This window comes from Nerophis ophidion, linkage group LG12 (genome assembly GCF_033978795.1).
Source record: "Nerophis ophidion isolate RoL-2023_Sa linkage group LG12, RoL_Noph_v1.0, whole genome shotgun sequence".
Taxonomy (NCBI): Eukaryota; Metazoa; Chordata; class Actinopteri; order Syngnathiformes; family Syngnathidae; genus Nerophis; species Nerophis ophidion.
Window position 1 is genome coordinate 32379310 of NC_084622.1, and position 16856 is coordinate 32396165.

General features: G+C 40.1%; 1 protein-coding gene across 2 annotated transcripts in view; it reads right to left on the bottom strand.

The window, feature by feature from the left end:
* Positions 1 to 4754: 4754 nt before the first annotated feature.
* spon1b (spondin 1b) overlaps positions 4755 to 16856 on the bottom strand; it is a 189815-nt gene continuing 177713 nt past the window's right edge. For both annotated transcript variants that reach the window (XM_061917389.1, XM_061917388.1), the window contains 2 exons: positions 9271 to 9522; positions 4755 to 9204 (listed from right to left, as the gene is read on the bottom strand). In XM_061917389.1, coding sequence (XP_061773373.1) covers positions 9041 to 9204; positions 9271 to 9522 — 416 coding nt within the window. In that variant the 3' untranslated portion in view covers positions 4755 to 9040. The remainder of the gene's footprint in view (positions 9205 to 9270; positions 9523 to 16856) is intronic.

A 16856-nucleotide genomic window follows, 5' to 3' on the forward strand; every position in this document is an offset into this window, starting at 1 on the left:
CATATTTTGATAATGGCCTGGGAGTATTAGTCGTTGAAAATATATTTTACAGGAAAAATGTGCATTCATTTTTGATACCACAGACTCGGCAAGTACTGCATTTAATGTTCTTTACTCGCTTCGTGCTTTATAAATGCAGCTGGATATCACCAGTGGGAATAAATGTGACGTCCAATGACAGGTTGGGACATGTTAGGAACCTCCAAATAGACCAGGATGTTCATTAATCCCCTGCAAAGAGTCTATGATCATTTAAAACATGCATGTCCAGACTGTGCAGAGGGGGCCACTTTCAAATGTTTTAATTTTATAAAAAGGCTGTAATTGTATTATACATAATGTATATGGATAAATTACAGTTTAAGGTTCTACAATCGTCTTAAGTATTTAAACGTTGCAAACCAACATGACAGTTTGGAATAAGACATTTTGTTGGCTATTATCTTAAGAACTTAAAAGCCTACTGAAATGAGATTTTCTTATTCAAACGGGGATAGCAGGTTCATTCTATGTGTCATACTTGATCATTTGGCGATATTGCCATATTTTTGCTGAAAGGATTTAGTAGAGAACATCCACCATAAAGTTCGCAACTGGAGAAAAGTCCTGCCTCTATCATAAGTCGCAGACGATTACGTCACATGTTGATGGCTTCACATTGTTTTTAATGGGAGCCTCCAACAAAAAGAGCTATTTGGACCGAGAAAACGACAATTTCCCCATTAATTTGAGCGAGGATGAAAGATTTGTGTTTGAGGATATTGATAGCGACGGACTAGAAAACAAAAATAAACGCAATTGCATTGGGACGGATTCAGATGTTTTTAGACACATTTACTAGGATAATTCTGGGAAATCCCTTATCTATCTATTGTGTTGCTAGTGTTTTAGTGAGATTAACAGTACCTGATAGTCGGAAGGGTGTGTCCACAGGTGTGTTGACGTGCAGTGTCTCAGGGAAGTCGACGGCAGCTTTATGGGCGGCACAAGCTCAGCTGATATCCGGTAAGAAGCAACTTTTTACCACAATTTTCTCACCGAAACCTGCTGGTTGACATTGGGTTGGGATCCATGTTCGCTGTGATCCATAGTAAAGTTCCACCTCCGGGAATTTTAAACAAGGAATCACCGTGTGTTTGTGTGGCTAAAAGCCAAAGCTTCCCACTCCATCTTTCTACTTTGACTTCTCCAATATTAATTGCAAAAGATTCAGCAACATAGATGTCCAAAATACTGTGTAATTATGCCGTAAAGCAGACGACTTTTAGCTGTGTGTGTGCGCAGCGCTCATATTTCCTAACAGCCCGTGATGTCAAGCGTACACATCATCATTACGCGACGTTTTCAAGAAAAAACGCCCGGGAAATTTAAATTGCAATTTAGTAAACTAAAAAGTCCGTATTGGCATGTGTTGCAATGTTAATATTTCATCATTGATATATAAACTATCACACTGCGTGGTGGGTAGTAGTGGGTTTCAGTAGGCCTTTAATGTTGATTTGATACAGAGGCCAACGTTATACAACCCCAGTTTTGAATCTAATAAGCCTGCTGAAGCTGTCGCCTTATTCGATTTAGCCCTGCTGCCTCTGAGCCCTCACTTTGTTTGAATTGTGGCACACATTGACACTGAATGCAATCAGTCCAACTATCTTGTGCAGACGCTGTACATCCATATTAAAAGCTCAGAAGAGCAGATATTTGAATGCAATGAGACACTCAGCAATCCTACACACTGTTAGAATGATTATGATGTTCAATTGCATGTCATAATCACATTTCTATTTTAAATAACAGCTTAGGTTGTATTGTGATGATAAACAGGGTTGTTACCATGGCAACCCAGTATCACCTACTTTGGTAATCACTTATGATGCCTTTCATTGTGACATCACTTGGGTTTGTCGCCCTCTGGTGGATTTCAACGTAATTACAATGTGTCGCACCTAGGTCGGAAGTTGATTGGATAGCATTTGAGTTCACACATCAAGAAACAGCATTCTGTGCACAAAGTGCTCCATCTAAATAAAATTAACATTTTTTTCTGAGCCACACGTTATATATATTTGTTTTTGTTTTTGTGAAATATTTGTTTTACTTTTTTAATCAATCAATCAAAGTTTATTTATATAGCTCTTAATCACAAGTGTCTCAAAGGGCTGCACAAGCCACAACACATCATCGGCTCGGATGCCACATCAGGGCAAGAAAAAACTCAACCCAATGGGATACAATGAGAAACCTTGGAGGGGACCGCAGATGTGAGGGACCCCCACATCTGCGGTGAGAGACCAGTCCATAGTGGATTTAGTTTATGGTGTGAGAGTCCAGTCCATAGTGGATTTAGTTTATGGTGTGAGAGTCCAGTCCATAGTGGATCTTAGTTTATAGTGTGAGATTCCAGTCCATGGTTAGGCCAGCAGGGGATCATCTGGAGAGGTCAGCAGCGCAGAGACGTCCCCAACTGATGCACAGATGAGTGGTCCACACCGTGTCCCGACTTTGAACTGCTAGCGAATTATCTTGTGTTCACATAATAACCTCTCCATGCAGTAGAGGGGGGCAGAGGCAGAAAAAGAGGGCAGATCAATTGGTCTAAAAGGGGGTCTATTTAAAGACTAGAGTATACAAATGAGTTTTAAGATGGGACTTAAATGCTTCTACCGAGGTAGTATTTTTAACTGTTATCGGGAGGGCATTCCAGAGTACTGGAGCCCGATAGAAACGCTCTATAGCCCCGCAGGACTGTTTTTGGGCTCTGGGAATCACTAATAAGCCAGAGGTCTTAGAAAGCAGATTTCTTGCCGGGAGATATGGTACATCACAATCAGCAAGATAAGATGGAATCAGTCTTAAATGTGGTTTGATTCATATTTTGTATTAAAATGAATTCATGGGCAATATGTTTTTCATTTATCATTTTTTTTACTGCAAAAAAAATATTCGACATAATCGAAACAGTCAATATGTCCCCAGCACATCTCTGTCTCTTTAACTGCCCAGCACTAACACTGCCACCCACATAGGACGATGTGAACAACATTGGGTTTTGCCATTATATATTTACCAATGACGGAGCAGGAAGTGGCTAAGAAAATACAATGTTATATAACTCCCACTGGCATTCATGTATTGACATTTTACATGCGCTCCATGGATTAGGGCCGTAGACGCACAATGTGTGATCTGTGTTTAAGGCCCTGAGTACATACACTTTGTACAAAAATAAACACAACCATTTTTTGTAGACTGCAAAGCTGTAAGGGGCAGCATCAGCTTCTTTTGCCAGTTCTAAAAAAACATCTTTCATTAAAAATGCAAGCAGTTTTCATGCCGACTTACTTATTTGCACATTTAATTAATAATGCAGGTGAAAGAAAATTTGCTAAAAATGCACAAAATAGCTTAGAACTGCTTACAACTCACTTTTTTTTATGAAAACGTCTATTCTGGTATGACCATCTTGTGGGGTTAGTATGTATGTAAATATACAATTAGCTTAATGTGATGCTCAAGCGTGTGTGCTAAGCATGAGCAATGCTGGTATTTTTACCAAGGATTCTATTCATCCATTTTCTAATCCGCTTATCCTTGCTAGAGTCGCAGGTAAACTGGAGCCTATCCTGATTGAGGGTGAGAAGCAGGGTACCCCACGACTGGTCCCCAGCCAACCACATACAGATGTATTATTTTTGCAGAGGTTAGTCCAGGGATTAGCAGCCCGCAGCTCTAGAGCCACATGCGGCTCTTTAGCGGCACCCTGCTGGCTCCATGGAGCTTTTTCAAAAATGTATGGAAATAAAAAAAATGGGGTGAAAAATATGTTTTTTGTTGTAATCTGGTTTCCGTAGAAGGACAAACACGACAAAAACCTTCCTAATCGTTAGAAAGCCCAATTTTTAATGTTTGTATTTATGCTTAATTGATGAGAGTATTTGATGAACATGGTTTTGTCCTACTAATTTCAGCGGTTCTTGAACTCATCATAGTGTTGACATGTACAACTTTCTCCAACGCTGCCACAGAAATACATGTTTTATGCCACTCCTTATTTGTCTCAATTTGTTCACCAAACATTTTATACTGTGCGTGAATGTACAAAGGAGAGCTTTGTTGATTTTATTGACTTGTTGGAGTGCTAATCGGGAATATTTGGTCAATGCATGACTGCAAGCTAATTGATGCTAAAATGATATTTAGGCTAGCTGTATGAATATGTTGCATCATTATGCCTCATTTGTAGGTATATTTGAGCTCATTTAATTTCCTTTACTTATGTCCTCTATGTATTTAGTTTATTTTTCAATGTCTCATGACAAATTATCTGTATGTAATATTGGTGGTCCTCTCCAAGGTTTCTCATAGTCATTCACATTGACATCCCACTGGGTTGTGAGTTTTTCCTTGCCCTTGCGGTATAGCTCGGTTGGTAGAGTGGCCGTGCCAGCAACTTGAGAGTTGCAGGTTCGATTCCCGTTTCCGCCATCCTAGACACTGCCGTTGTGTCCTTGGGCAAGACACTTTACCCACCTGCTCCCAGTGCCACCCATACTGGTTTAAATGTAACGTAGATATTGGGTTTCACTATGTAAAGCGCTTTGAGTCACTAGAGAAAAGCGCTATATAAATATAATTCACTTCACTTATGTGGGGTCTGAACCGAAAATGTCATTGTGGCTTGTACAGCCCTTTGAGACACTTGTGATGTATAAATAAACATTGATTGATTGATTGAAAAAAAGATGGAAACAATATTTTGACATTCACTTTTTTATTGCAAATGTGGTTTCTTACAAAACGGCTTGAAGCTTAAACTGACAAATCCCCTTAATCGCACGGTAAAAAAAACAACAAAAAAACTGGTCAGCAGTCATGAGAGCTTTGATAGTCATGTTTGTCAAAACAGGAAGAAGTGTCAAAATAATGTCCTGCACTCTCAATGAAAAGTAGCATACAGAGCGACGTCAAAACCACAGGTTAGCGTTCAGAACACAACGTGTATGGTTTTGAGGCACAGACTGACAAAGTGTGTGAGGCAGACTTTGGATGATTAAGGACTGAGCAGGCACATGCTAAATAAAGCCAGATATTGTATATTGCAGTTGTAATGCTACACCCATTGATATGGCAGATAAACAGCAGTGAAGTAAATATAAAGACACAACTTAACAATAAAAACATAGCTATTGTAAATCTAATGGAACCATTTAGTCATTACTCATAAATGTTGGTTGGTTTCCAGAACAAAAAAGACAATGTGGTATGTTTATTGTGCTTTAAAGAATATGTCATGGTTGTCTTCACAGTTTAAAATGATGGCGACCATTGTTTTTTTAACATTTTGGGTAATCTGACAAATGACAGTGAATGATTTGATCACCGGCGGATTTGACCAGGCCAGTGGTTCTCAAATGGGGGTACTTGAAGGTATGCCAAGGGGTACGTGAGATTTTTTTAAAAATATTCCAAAAATAGCAAAAATTCAAAAATCCTTTATAAAAATATTTATTGAATAATACTTCAACAAAATATGACATAAGTTCATAAACTGTGAAAAGAATTTCAACAATGCAATATTCAGTGTTGACAGCTGGATTTTTTGTGGACATGTTCCATAAATATTGATGTTGAAGATTTTCTTTTTTTGTGAATAAATGTTTAGAATTAAGTTCATAAATCCAGATGGATCTCTATTACAATCCCCAAAGAGGGCCCTTTATGTTGATGATTACTTCCATGTGTAGAAATATTTATTTAGAATTGAATCACTTGTTTATTTTTCAACAAGTTTTTAGTTATTTTTATATATTTTTTCCAAATAGTTCAAGAAAGACCACTACAAATGAGCAATATTTTGCACTGTTATACAATTTAATAAATCAGAAACTGATGACATAGTGCTGTATTTAACTTCTTTGTCTCTTTTTTTCCAACCAAAAATGTTTTGCTCTGATTAGGGGGTACTTGAATTAAAAAATGTTCACAGGGAGTACATCACTGAAAAAAGGTTGAGAACCACTGGACTAGGCCATGATTTGTATGTTCTATGTAACAGAGAGAGACACCATGGACACTAAACAAGTATCTGATCCCCAAGCAGGCAGCAGAAAATCTGCCGACAAATTTAGTCACGTACTTTCTGATATCTTGTTGACACTGCTGGCACCGTCATTTGAATATGGAGGAAACTGATTTCGAGAAAGTTAGAGAGAATGGGGTTTGGTCACATGAAACCAATATTTCTTGGGGAGCCCTTAGCATAATTGTATTTTATTTTGAGGCCCCTCAATAACAAAATACTTTCACACTCTTTTAAAAATGTGTAACGATGTTTACACTTTTGTAATCAGACTTGAATTTTGCATGTTCTCCCCGTGACTGCGTGGGTTCCCTCCGGGTATTTCGGCTTCCTCCCACCTCTAAAGACATGCACCTGGGGATAGGTTGATTGGCAAAACTAAATTGGCCCTAGTGTGTGTGAGTGTGAATGTTGTCTGTCTATCTGTGTTGGCCCTGTGATGAGGTGGCGACTTGTCCAGGGTGTACCCCGCGACCCCGAACGGGACAAGCGGTAAAATATGGATGGATGGATGAATTTAATTCATTTAGTTTAGATAATATAGAGTCATATATTGGAATATGGGATCTATTATTTAAATTGATTTTAACTATTAAATTAACCTAAAATACTCTATGACTTCTTTTATATGTGTGGAAAATATTGGTCAATGCGTTGTTTGTTTTTTTAAATGGTTTTATTTTATTTTTTGGCTGTGATGATAATGTAAATGAGGGATTTTTTATCACTGCTATGTTGGAATTCTTCTTATTATTGACACTGTTGTTATGTTGATATTAATCATTTTTGTTTGGATACTTTTGGATTGTTTTATGTCATATTTGTGTGTCTCAATCGTTCTGTTGATTGCTATTCTGAAAATTGCTGGGTTTGGTTTTGGTATTGGATTATTATGGTATTATTGTGTATTATTTTGTTGGACGATTAATAAAAAAAAAACAGTTTTTTTTTTAAATTTGATGCATTATTTGTACTAAAACAAATTCAAGGGATTTTTTGGGGTCAAAATACATTTCCATCCATCCATTTGTCTACCGCTTATTCCCTTTGGGGTCGCGGGGGGCGCTGGCGCCTATCTCAGCTACAATCGGGCGGAAGGTGGTGTACACCCTGGACAAGTCGCCATCTCATCGCAGGGCCAAAATACATTTCATAGATTTAAATTGCAAATGTGCATATCTTCCTGACATTTCGGTCTGGAATTTAATCCAAATACCATTTTATAAAAGCCCAGAACTAACAAGGCACAATGAAAATATTCGTAGAAATTTGCCGTTATATTTTTAAAGGTGACAGGAACAAGCTAAGAAAATGTTCGCAGTAAAATGTCATATGATATGCTTCTTTTTTCATTAATTGACATTTCCACAGATACCCACAGATTGTGGGGCACGACACACAGTGTGCAATCGGCGGTTAAGATTCGGCAAATGGCTGAGTGTGATACCAAGAACAACATCGCCACATCAAACCTGCAAGTGGAGACCGCATTGAGGGGCGCGTTCCGTCAAATCTCGGATTAGAAGCTTCGAGCCTCACACTAAAGACTCGTTGTAAAGATGAACCAAAACTTGCGGCCAAGACAAAGTGACACAACAATAAGATAATTAAAAAGTCTCTGGACTTTGATCGCTTATCAAGTGAAAGTGAACCTTTCAGGGTTTAGACCAGGGGTGTCAAACTCATTTTAGATTGAGGGGGACCACATGGAGAAAAATCTACTCCCAAGTGGGCCGGACTGGTAAAATCTCGGCATGATAATTTAAAAATAAAGACTTCAGATAGTTTTCTTTGTTTAGAAATAGAACAAGCACATGTACAAATCATAATGTAAATTACCTGTTGGGGTTAACAGTATACATATTTTATTCGTCGTTATTTATATTTTCTGAATAAATTATGTAATAATCTTCATTTGTCAACACAATGGTGTTAATTATCAATCTATCAAGATAAAAAAATGTCAAAATACATTTACAGGATGTTATTTATGTAGTTTGATCATTTTCCTCAACTGATGTACTAACATCATGTGGTTTATTTTGTACATACGTAGCAACATCTACAAAGATACAAAGAATTGCTCTTGCGACACCTAGTGGACACATTTAGAACAGCTGTTTCTTTCAATCAAACTTTTCAGGTTAATTTTTATACTTAGCAAACTCATCCCTCGGCCAGATAAAACCTGTTCGTGGGCCGTACGTTTGAAACCCCTGGTTTAGACAATATCTATCATGGACTAAAACCCTCCTGAGATTTGATAACCCCGGTGAACAACTACAAAAAACATCTGGCCTCTCTGCTTCCGGAGTACTTTTGTCACTTCTATGCTTGGGGATTGAATACTTATTCCACTACATCACATACAAATTACACATAACCTTTATTTCATGTTTTTTTTTCTGGATTTAAGTGTTGTCGGTCTCTGTTTGAATATACTTAGCCAATATATGTCCTTACAAGAGGTTACAACATCCAACACTTTACATGGTGATTTAGTATTGGCTACTGCAGGTGGCAAACATGAGACAAAAAGTATAAATGTTCCTTTCTGTCGCCGCTACATACAAAACAAGTGGATCATTATTAGAGAGCTGCAAAACTATATTTTCCATTTATAATTGTTACTGCCGTTGCTACTTTTTGATACCTACGTAGTTTTCAAGTGCATATTGCGTACACTAGCTTCTCCATTCATGGGGGCTACAATATTTAAGTGACCAAAATAGATGAAAGCTACAGTGCTATCACTCATTATGTAGTGCTCTTAAGTAACAAGAAATAACAACTCTCACAACCTCACCTATTTTGTCTCTCTTCGGTCCTTTGATTCGTCGCACTAAGTCATATTAACCAAGCATACGTCGCTCACGAAAACAAAATTTTTCTTATCCTTTTGTATGAAATACACCCATAGGTACATCTTACTTGACCGCCTGTGTAACTTAACAGCGCCCTCTAGCAGGGATTAACATTACAGGCACGTATTTCCTTCCGGTCCTTGCAGTTGGCCGACACTGTGCCTTTAGCTCTTTTCTTCTTCAACATGAAACGCTCCTGGATGCCTCCTCCGCATGCTTTGGTGCAGTCTGTCCAGCCGGTCCATGGCTGCATCCCACAACCTTTAGGAGCAGTCACCTCACTTAAAATATCGCACATGAAAGACTTCTCACGGTCTCCACACTTACCTGGCTGTTCTTCCAAGACTGCGTCCCTTCCCTGTTTGCCTCTTCTTCTCCTCTTGCCTTCACTCCTCTCATCCTTGGGTTTGGATCGACACTTCCTGATCTTGCACTTCTTCCTCTGGATGGTCTCGGGACAAGCGCTGCCTCCGAACTGCGGCTCCAGTTTTATCATGCGGGTTCGGATGGTGTGGCCTTTACCGCAGGACTTGTTGCATTCGGACCACTCAGACCACTCTGAGACCATGCAGTCGATGGCTGGAAGAAAAGCATACAGAGAGAGAGGGAAGAGTTTTGTTGTTAGAAAAATTCAAGATTAACATTTGCAGTGCAGTTCTATTGAAGGGACTGAAATTATCAGGTAATTTGTTATCCATCCATCCATCCATCCATCTTCCACTTATCCGAGGCCGGGTCGCGGGGGCAGCAGCTTAAGCAGGGAAGCCCAGGCTTCCCTCTCCCCAGCCACTTTGTCTAGCTCTTTCCGGGGGATCCTGAGGCGTTCCCAGGCCAGCCGGGACACACAGTCTTCCCAACGTGTCCTGGGTCTTCCCTGTGGCCTCCTACTGGTTGGATGTGCCCTAAACACCTCCCTAGGGAGGCGCTCGGGTGGCATCCTGACCAGATGCCCGAACCACCTCATCTGGTTCCTCTCGATGTGAAGGAGCAGCGGCTTTACTTTGAGTTCCTCCCGGATGGCAGAGCTTCTCACCCTATCTCTAAGGGAGAGCCCCCCCACACGGCGGAGGAAACTCATTTTTTGCCGCTTTTACCCGTGATCTTATCCTTTCGGTCATGACCCAAAGCTCATGACCATAAGTGAGGATGGTAACGTAGAGCGACCAGTAAATTGAGAGCTTTGCCTTCCGGCTCAGCTCCTTCTTCACCACAACGGATCGGTACAACGTCCGCATTACTGAAGACACCGCACCAACCCGCCTGTCGATCTCCCGATCCACTCTTCCCTCACTCGTGAACAAGACTCCCTGGTACTTGAACTCCTCCACTTGGGGCAGGGTCTCCTCCCCAACCCGGAGATGGCATTCCACCCTTTTCCGGGCGAGAACCATAGACTCGGACTTGGAGGTGGTGATTCTCATTTCGGTCGCTTCACACTCGGCTGCGAACCGATCCAGTGAGAGCTGAAGATCCCGGCCAGATGAAGCCATCAGGACCACATCATCTGCAAAAAGCAGACACCTAATACTGCGGCCACCAAACCGTAACCCCTCAACGCCTTGACTGCGCCTAGAAATTCTGTCCATAAAAGTTATGAACAGAATCGGTGACAAAGGACAGCCTTGGCGGAGTCCAACCCTCACTGGAAACGTGTCCGTCTTACTGCCAGCAATGCAGACCAAGCTCTGACACTGATCGGACAGGGAGCGAACCGCCACAATAAGACAGTCCGATACCCCATACTCTCTGAGCACTCCCCAAAGGATTTCCCGAGGGACACGGTCGAATGCCTTCTCCAAGTCCACAAAGCACGAGGTAATTTCCATCCATCCATCCATCCATTTTCTGCCGCTTATTCCCGTTCGGGGTCGCGGGGGGCGCTGGCGCCTATCTCAGCTACAATCGGGCGGAAGGCGGGGTACACCCTGGACAAGTCGCCACCTCATCGCAGGGCCAACACAGATAGACAGACAACATTCACACTCACATTCACACACTAGGGCCAATTTAGTGTTGCCAATCAACCTATCCCCAGGTGCATGTCTTTGGAAGTGGGAGGAAGCCGGAGTACCCGGAGGGAACCCACGCATTCACGGGGAGAACATGCAAACTCCACACAGAAAGATCCCGGGCGTGGATTTGAACCCAGGACTGCAGGACCTTCGTATTGTGAGGCAGACGCACTAACCATATTTTATTTATTTTTCTAAATCTCCAATGTTATGTCTGTGTATACCTGAGTTGAGTCGCCCTCGTCTTGTGCTTGACTGAGAGCAACAACGCTAGCGCCATGCGGCACAAAGATCATGTAGTTACGACAAAAACGAGACTTGGCCGATGATCTAACTCAGGGGTGTCAAACTCATTTTAGCTCAGGGGCCGTATGGAGGAAAATAGATAGAATAGAATAAATAGAATAGAATAGAATAGAAAGTACTTTATTGATCCCTGGGGGTAATTCAGCACCACAGTTTGCTCACAATAAACAATAATAATAATAAATAATATACAACATATATTATATATGTAATATATATATATATATATATTCTACATTACATTTGTGCACACTCGGGCCGGATTTTTAAAATCATGGCATTAAAACTAAAGAATAAAAACAACTTCATATTGGTTTCTTTGTCTCACTTTGGCCAAAAACCGAACAAATAAATTCTGAAAATATTACAATTAAAAATATAGAAAAAAAAATTCCGGCAGCGGTAAAGTTTAGATCCATGAAGGAAAGAAGAAAGTGAATGAAGGTTTAAAACTGAATACATTTACATATGCATAAACATGTGTTTTCGTTTGTATTATTATTTTTTTATGAATTAAATGCCGTATTTTTCGGAGTATAAGTTGCTCCGAAGTATAGGTCGCACCTGCCGAAAATGCATAATAAAGAAGGAAAAAAACATATATAAATCGCACTGGAGTATAAATTGCATTTTTTGGGGAAATGTATTTGATAAAATCCGACACCAAGAATAGACATTTGAAAGGCAATTTAAAATAAATAAAGAATAGTGAACAACAGGCTGAATAAGTGTAGGTTATATGACGCATAAATAACCAACTGAGAAGGTGCCTGGTATGTTAACGTAACATATTATGGTAAGAGTCATTCAAATAACTATAACATATAGAACATGCTATACGTTTACCAAACAATCTGCCACTCCTAATCGATAAATCCGATGAAATCTTATACGTCTAGTCCAGGGGTCGGCAACCTTTACCACTCAAAGAGCCATTTCGTCCCGTTTCACAAAATGAGGAAGTCAATGCGAGCCGCAACTGTTCTCCCCAATATCTGCTGGTGGTCACCCAGATGACAAGAATAAGGGCTTGCTATGAAGCCATTGCCTTAAACACCTTCTACAACATGTACAAACTGCTTGCCAGTTCAGCAACATGTCAGAGGCTTCTGCAGATTCACGCACACGACTGCAAGGCATACTGGGTGACACAGAGTACACTGACGGTTGTGATATAAACAACTTTAACACTCCTACTAATATGCGCCACATTGTGAACCCACACAAAAGAAGAATGACAAACACATTTCGGGAGAAAATCCTAACAGTAACACAACATAAACGCAACACAACAAATACCCAGAATCCTTTGCATCCATGACTCCCCTGACTATGTTATACACCCCACGAGCACCAAACCCCGCCCATCTCAACCACGCAGGGAAGGGGGGGGGGGGGTGCTCGCGGGGTGTATAACATAGTCAGGAATTGTCATGGATGCAAAGGATTCTGGGCATTTGTTGTGTTGCGTTTATGTTGTGCTACTGTGAGGATTTTCTCCCAAAATGTGTTTGTCATTCTTCTTTTTTGTGGGTTCACAATGTGGCGCATATTAGTAGGAGTGTTAAAGTTGTTTATATCGCAACCGTCAGTGTACTCTGTGTCACCCAGTATGCCTTGCAATCTCATACATGTGCCGATAGAATCAGCGAAATGCATGTGTTCGGTCGGCACACAAATATCATTCCGTGAATGGCGGGCGCGATGACGTTCAAGAGGATGCAAATAGCATTCAGTGAATGGCGGGCGCAATGGCGTTCAAGAGGACATTAAGAGTAATATCATCACGACAGGTCCTTAATATTGTAGTCCGAGTGTAAATCGGAGAACATTGATGTCCGGGATAGGCATTGAATTTCGGAATCTCCCCGCAACAATCTGTGGGTTCGGCGATTGTGCAGCTGAGCCGCATCAGAGTTGCCAAAGAGCCGCATGCGGCTCCGGAGCCGCAGGTTGCCGACCCCTGGTCTAGTCCCTTACGTGAATGAGCTAAATAATATTATTGGATATTTTACGGTAATGTGTTAATAATTTCACACATAAGTCCCTCCTGAGTACAAGTCGCACCCCCGTCCAAACTATGAAAAAAACTGCGACTTTTAGTCAGAAAAATACGGTGGCATTTATGACAACCTTTTTCCACAACACAATATAGAATGTGAGATATTACAGGATAATGCATACGTTTATTTTTTGTTTTCAAAACGCTTACAAAAAAGTTGGACCCCATACATTTACTGTGGGACCCCATTTTTATGACTTGAAAATTCCTCGCACCGACACTGATGAGTATTGGTGCGTGCAAAACAGCAGCAGTCACCTGTGGCCTGCGGGCCGGTTGTAATACTAATCAAATATATTAGATAATTGACTTTGACACCCCTAAACTAATGTCATCATCCATCTTGACTGGTTTGGACTTTGGTGTTATTTTTCCTATGTTTAGTATTTTTTCCTGTTCAGTGCTCTTATTTATGGTCTGTCTTTCTATGACTTTACTACAGCTTCTGAAGCCTGTCCTCTTCACCTGTTTCTGGTTGTCAATTAGAAGACTCACCTGTCCCTGATCACCAATCAGAAGGGTTTATCTGTTTTTCCATTCTTGCAATGCTCGTGCAATGTTCCAATGATCGTGTTGTGCCTCCTTGTGGCTTTGCCCCCTTTTTTCTACCGCTTACATTTTCAGCTGTGGTTGACCGCTCGTCCCACGCCAGTGCTCTTTGTTGTTTGATACTCGGCTTGGTACCTTACAGAGTTACCTTCAGCTTGCACATTGCCTGCATTCTCTGCATCGTTATGAAGCCAGAAGATTGCCAGTAAGATTTGTTATCGAAAAAAATCTCAGGGCATTCAATCAATCGTAACTGGACTGTTTGGTGTGTCTTGGAAGACAATTTGCAGCTCCTCCGACTGGACTTCATCAGTTCGTGCTTATAAACTTAGATTGGTCAGATCTAGTCTCGACCTAAATTGGTCAGATCTAGTCTCGACTTAGTTTGGTAGGTCCGACCAATCTAAGTTTATGAGCACGAACTGATGAAGTCAACTCGGATGGGCGCCGAAACCTCTTCTAAGACAAACCAAACAGTCCAGTTGCGAAAGATTTGAATGCCCTGAGATTACAATGTCATGGATGAATGAGAACATTCATAGACATCGAAAAAAAAAAAGATAACATTGGAGAAAACGTTGTATTGGCACGGAAACAAGTTTTGGCAACAAATAAATACAAACATTGAAAAAATAAAATATTTTTGGAGGATGTTTTTGATGCCAATAATCATATTTTTGTACATTTTTGTTTTTATGTTTCAAAGTTGGGCAGCACGGTGGAAGAGGGGTTAGTGCGTCTGCCTCACAATACGAAGTAGTCCTGGGTTCAATCCCGGGCTCGGGATCATTCTGTGTGGAGTTTGCATGTTCTCCCCGTGACTGCGTGGGTTTCCTCCGGGTACTCCGGTTTCCTTCCACCTCCAAAGACATGCACCTGGGGATAGGTTGATTGGCAACACTAAATTGGCCCTAGTGTGTGAATGTGAGTGTGAATGTTGTCTGTCTATCTATGTTGGCCCTGCGATGAGGTGGCGACTTGTCCAGTGTGTACCCCGCCTTCCGCCCGAATGCAGCTGAGATAGGCTCCAGCACCCCCCGCTACTCCGATGGGAATAAGCGGTAGAAGATGGATGGAAAGATGGATGATAAAAAATGTTTTTTGATCGGTTCTCTTTTTCACGATTTTGTTTATTTCGCTTATTTTACGGTATCAAAATACTGGCCGTCTTTTTTAGTGAGGGGTGGCCTGTGATCAGGTCACAAGTTAGTGTGATGATAGTCAGTGCGGTGTGCTAGGTTTCAAAACACATTCCGACAGAACTTTAGATATGACCAAGATAATTTGTTGGTATTGCAGCCGCAGACATTATCATTGCGCACATCTCATTTAAAATACCATCTTAAAGCTACATCGCAGAGGACGAGTTTACCAGCTTCGATGTTGTCACCAAAATTACCACAGATGAGTTAAACAATGCCTTTGCAAAATGGACCGCCACTGCATGTAGGCCACTTAACATCTGTGAAGACCAAGGGCTGCAAGATGTCGTTCGGTCGCTACAGGTGCTCAGTCTTACAAACTACCTTCAACGGTCACAATCACAACAAGGCTTTCGCTTACCTGAGACCATTAGACATTGATACGTAATCACAACTACATGTGGTCTGATTTTACCAAAAAATAGATCAACACTGTCCTTAAATAAGATTTAAAACATGAGATAATGCATGTAAACGAGACAGCTGTGATTGACAGTCCGGAAGACCAATTCAAACCAATGTTTCCGTTTTACAAATTTTAAATTAACATGTATCTGTTCTCTTAAACAATTATTGTTCACGTGCAAGCACTGTTGGCTCTGTTTTTCTTTATTTCATATCATCTGAAGCAGAGGAAAAGCAAAGAAAGTTTAATATTCAATACTTAATTCTCTTTAGAATATTATTGTTTTCTTCAGAACTTTATATGGACCTGATGTTTAATTTAGTAAATAAAATAGACTTCATCTGTTCAAGTCTGTTAAAAACAATACATTACTTTTTTGGTTATATATCCATCCAATAACGCAGTGGTTCTCAAATGGGGGTACGCGTACCCCTGGGGGTACTTGAAGGTATGCCAAGGGGTACGTGAGATTTTTTAAAAGATTCTAAAAATAGCAAAAATTGAAAGATCCTTTATAAATATATTTATTGAATTATACTTTAACAAAATATCAATGTTAGTACATAAAATGTGAAAAAAAAATACAACAATGCAATATTCATTGTTGACAGATAGATTTTTTGTGGACATGTTCCATATTTTTTGTGTTTAGAATGAAGTTCATGAATCCAGATGGATCTCTATTACAATCACCAAAGAAGGCACTTTAAGTTGATGATTATGTCTATGTGTAAAAATCTTTTTTTTATAATTGAATCACTTGTTTATTTTTAAACACGTTTTTAGTTATTTTTCTATCTTTTTTTTTTTCTAAATAGTTCAACAAAAGACCTCTACAAATGAGCAATATTTTGCACTGTTATACAATTTAAAAAATCAGAAACTGATGACATAGTGCTGTATTTTACTTCTGTATCTCTTTTTTTTCAACCAAAAATACTTTGCATTGATCACTGAAAAAAGGTTGAGAACCACTGCAATAATGTAATGCGACCAATGGTCCGGGGACTGGTACCGGTCGGTGTTGCATTTGCTACACTAAAAAAAGTGACTTTTTGGTGCTGTAAACTCTGTTAGAGTAACTGTCATAATTTATACCTAATATTTTTAACATTCAGTAAGAACTAGAGTTTCTAAAGTAAAATTAAACATTTTATTAACATAATACATGAATTATGGGGGAAGAGTAAGTTTTACTTATGTTTCCTCATAATATTTAAATGTTTAATAGTTGTACGTACATAAACTTAAAAATATTACATAAACTTTACTCTGAAAATCTAGTGTTTTGAAACACATGCACGACAACGCATGCGCACAGCATAACGGGCTCTGGCCGACTGGCTTTGCTCCGGTCGTTAGGATCACTTCACAGA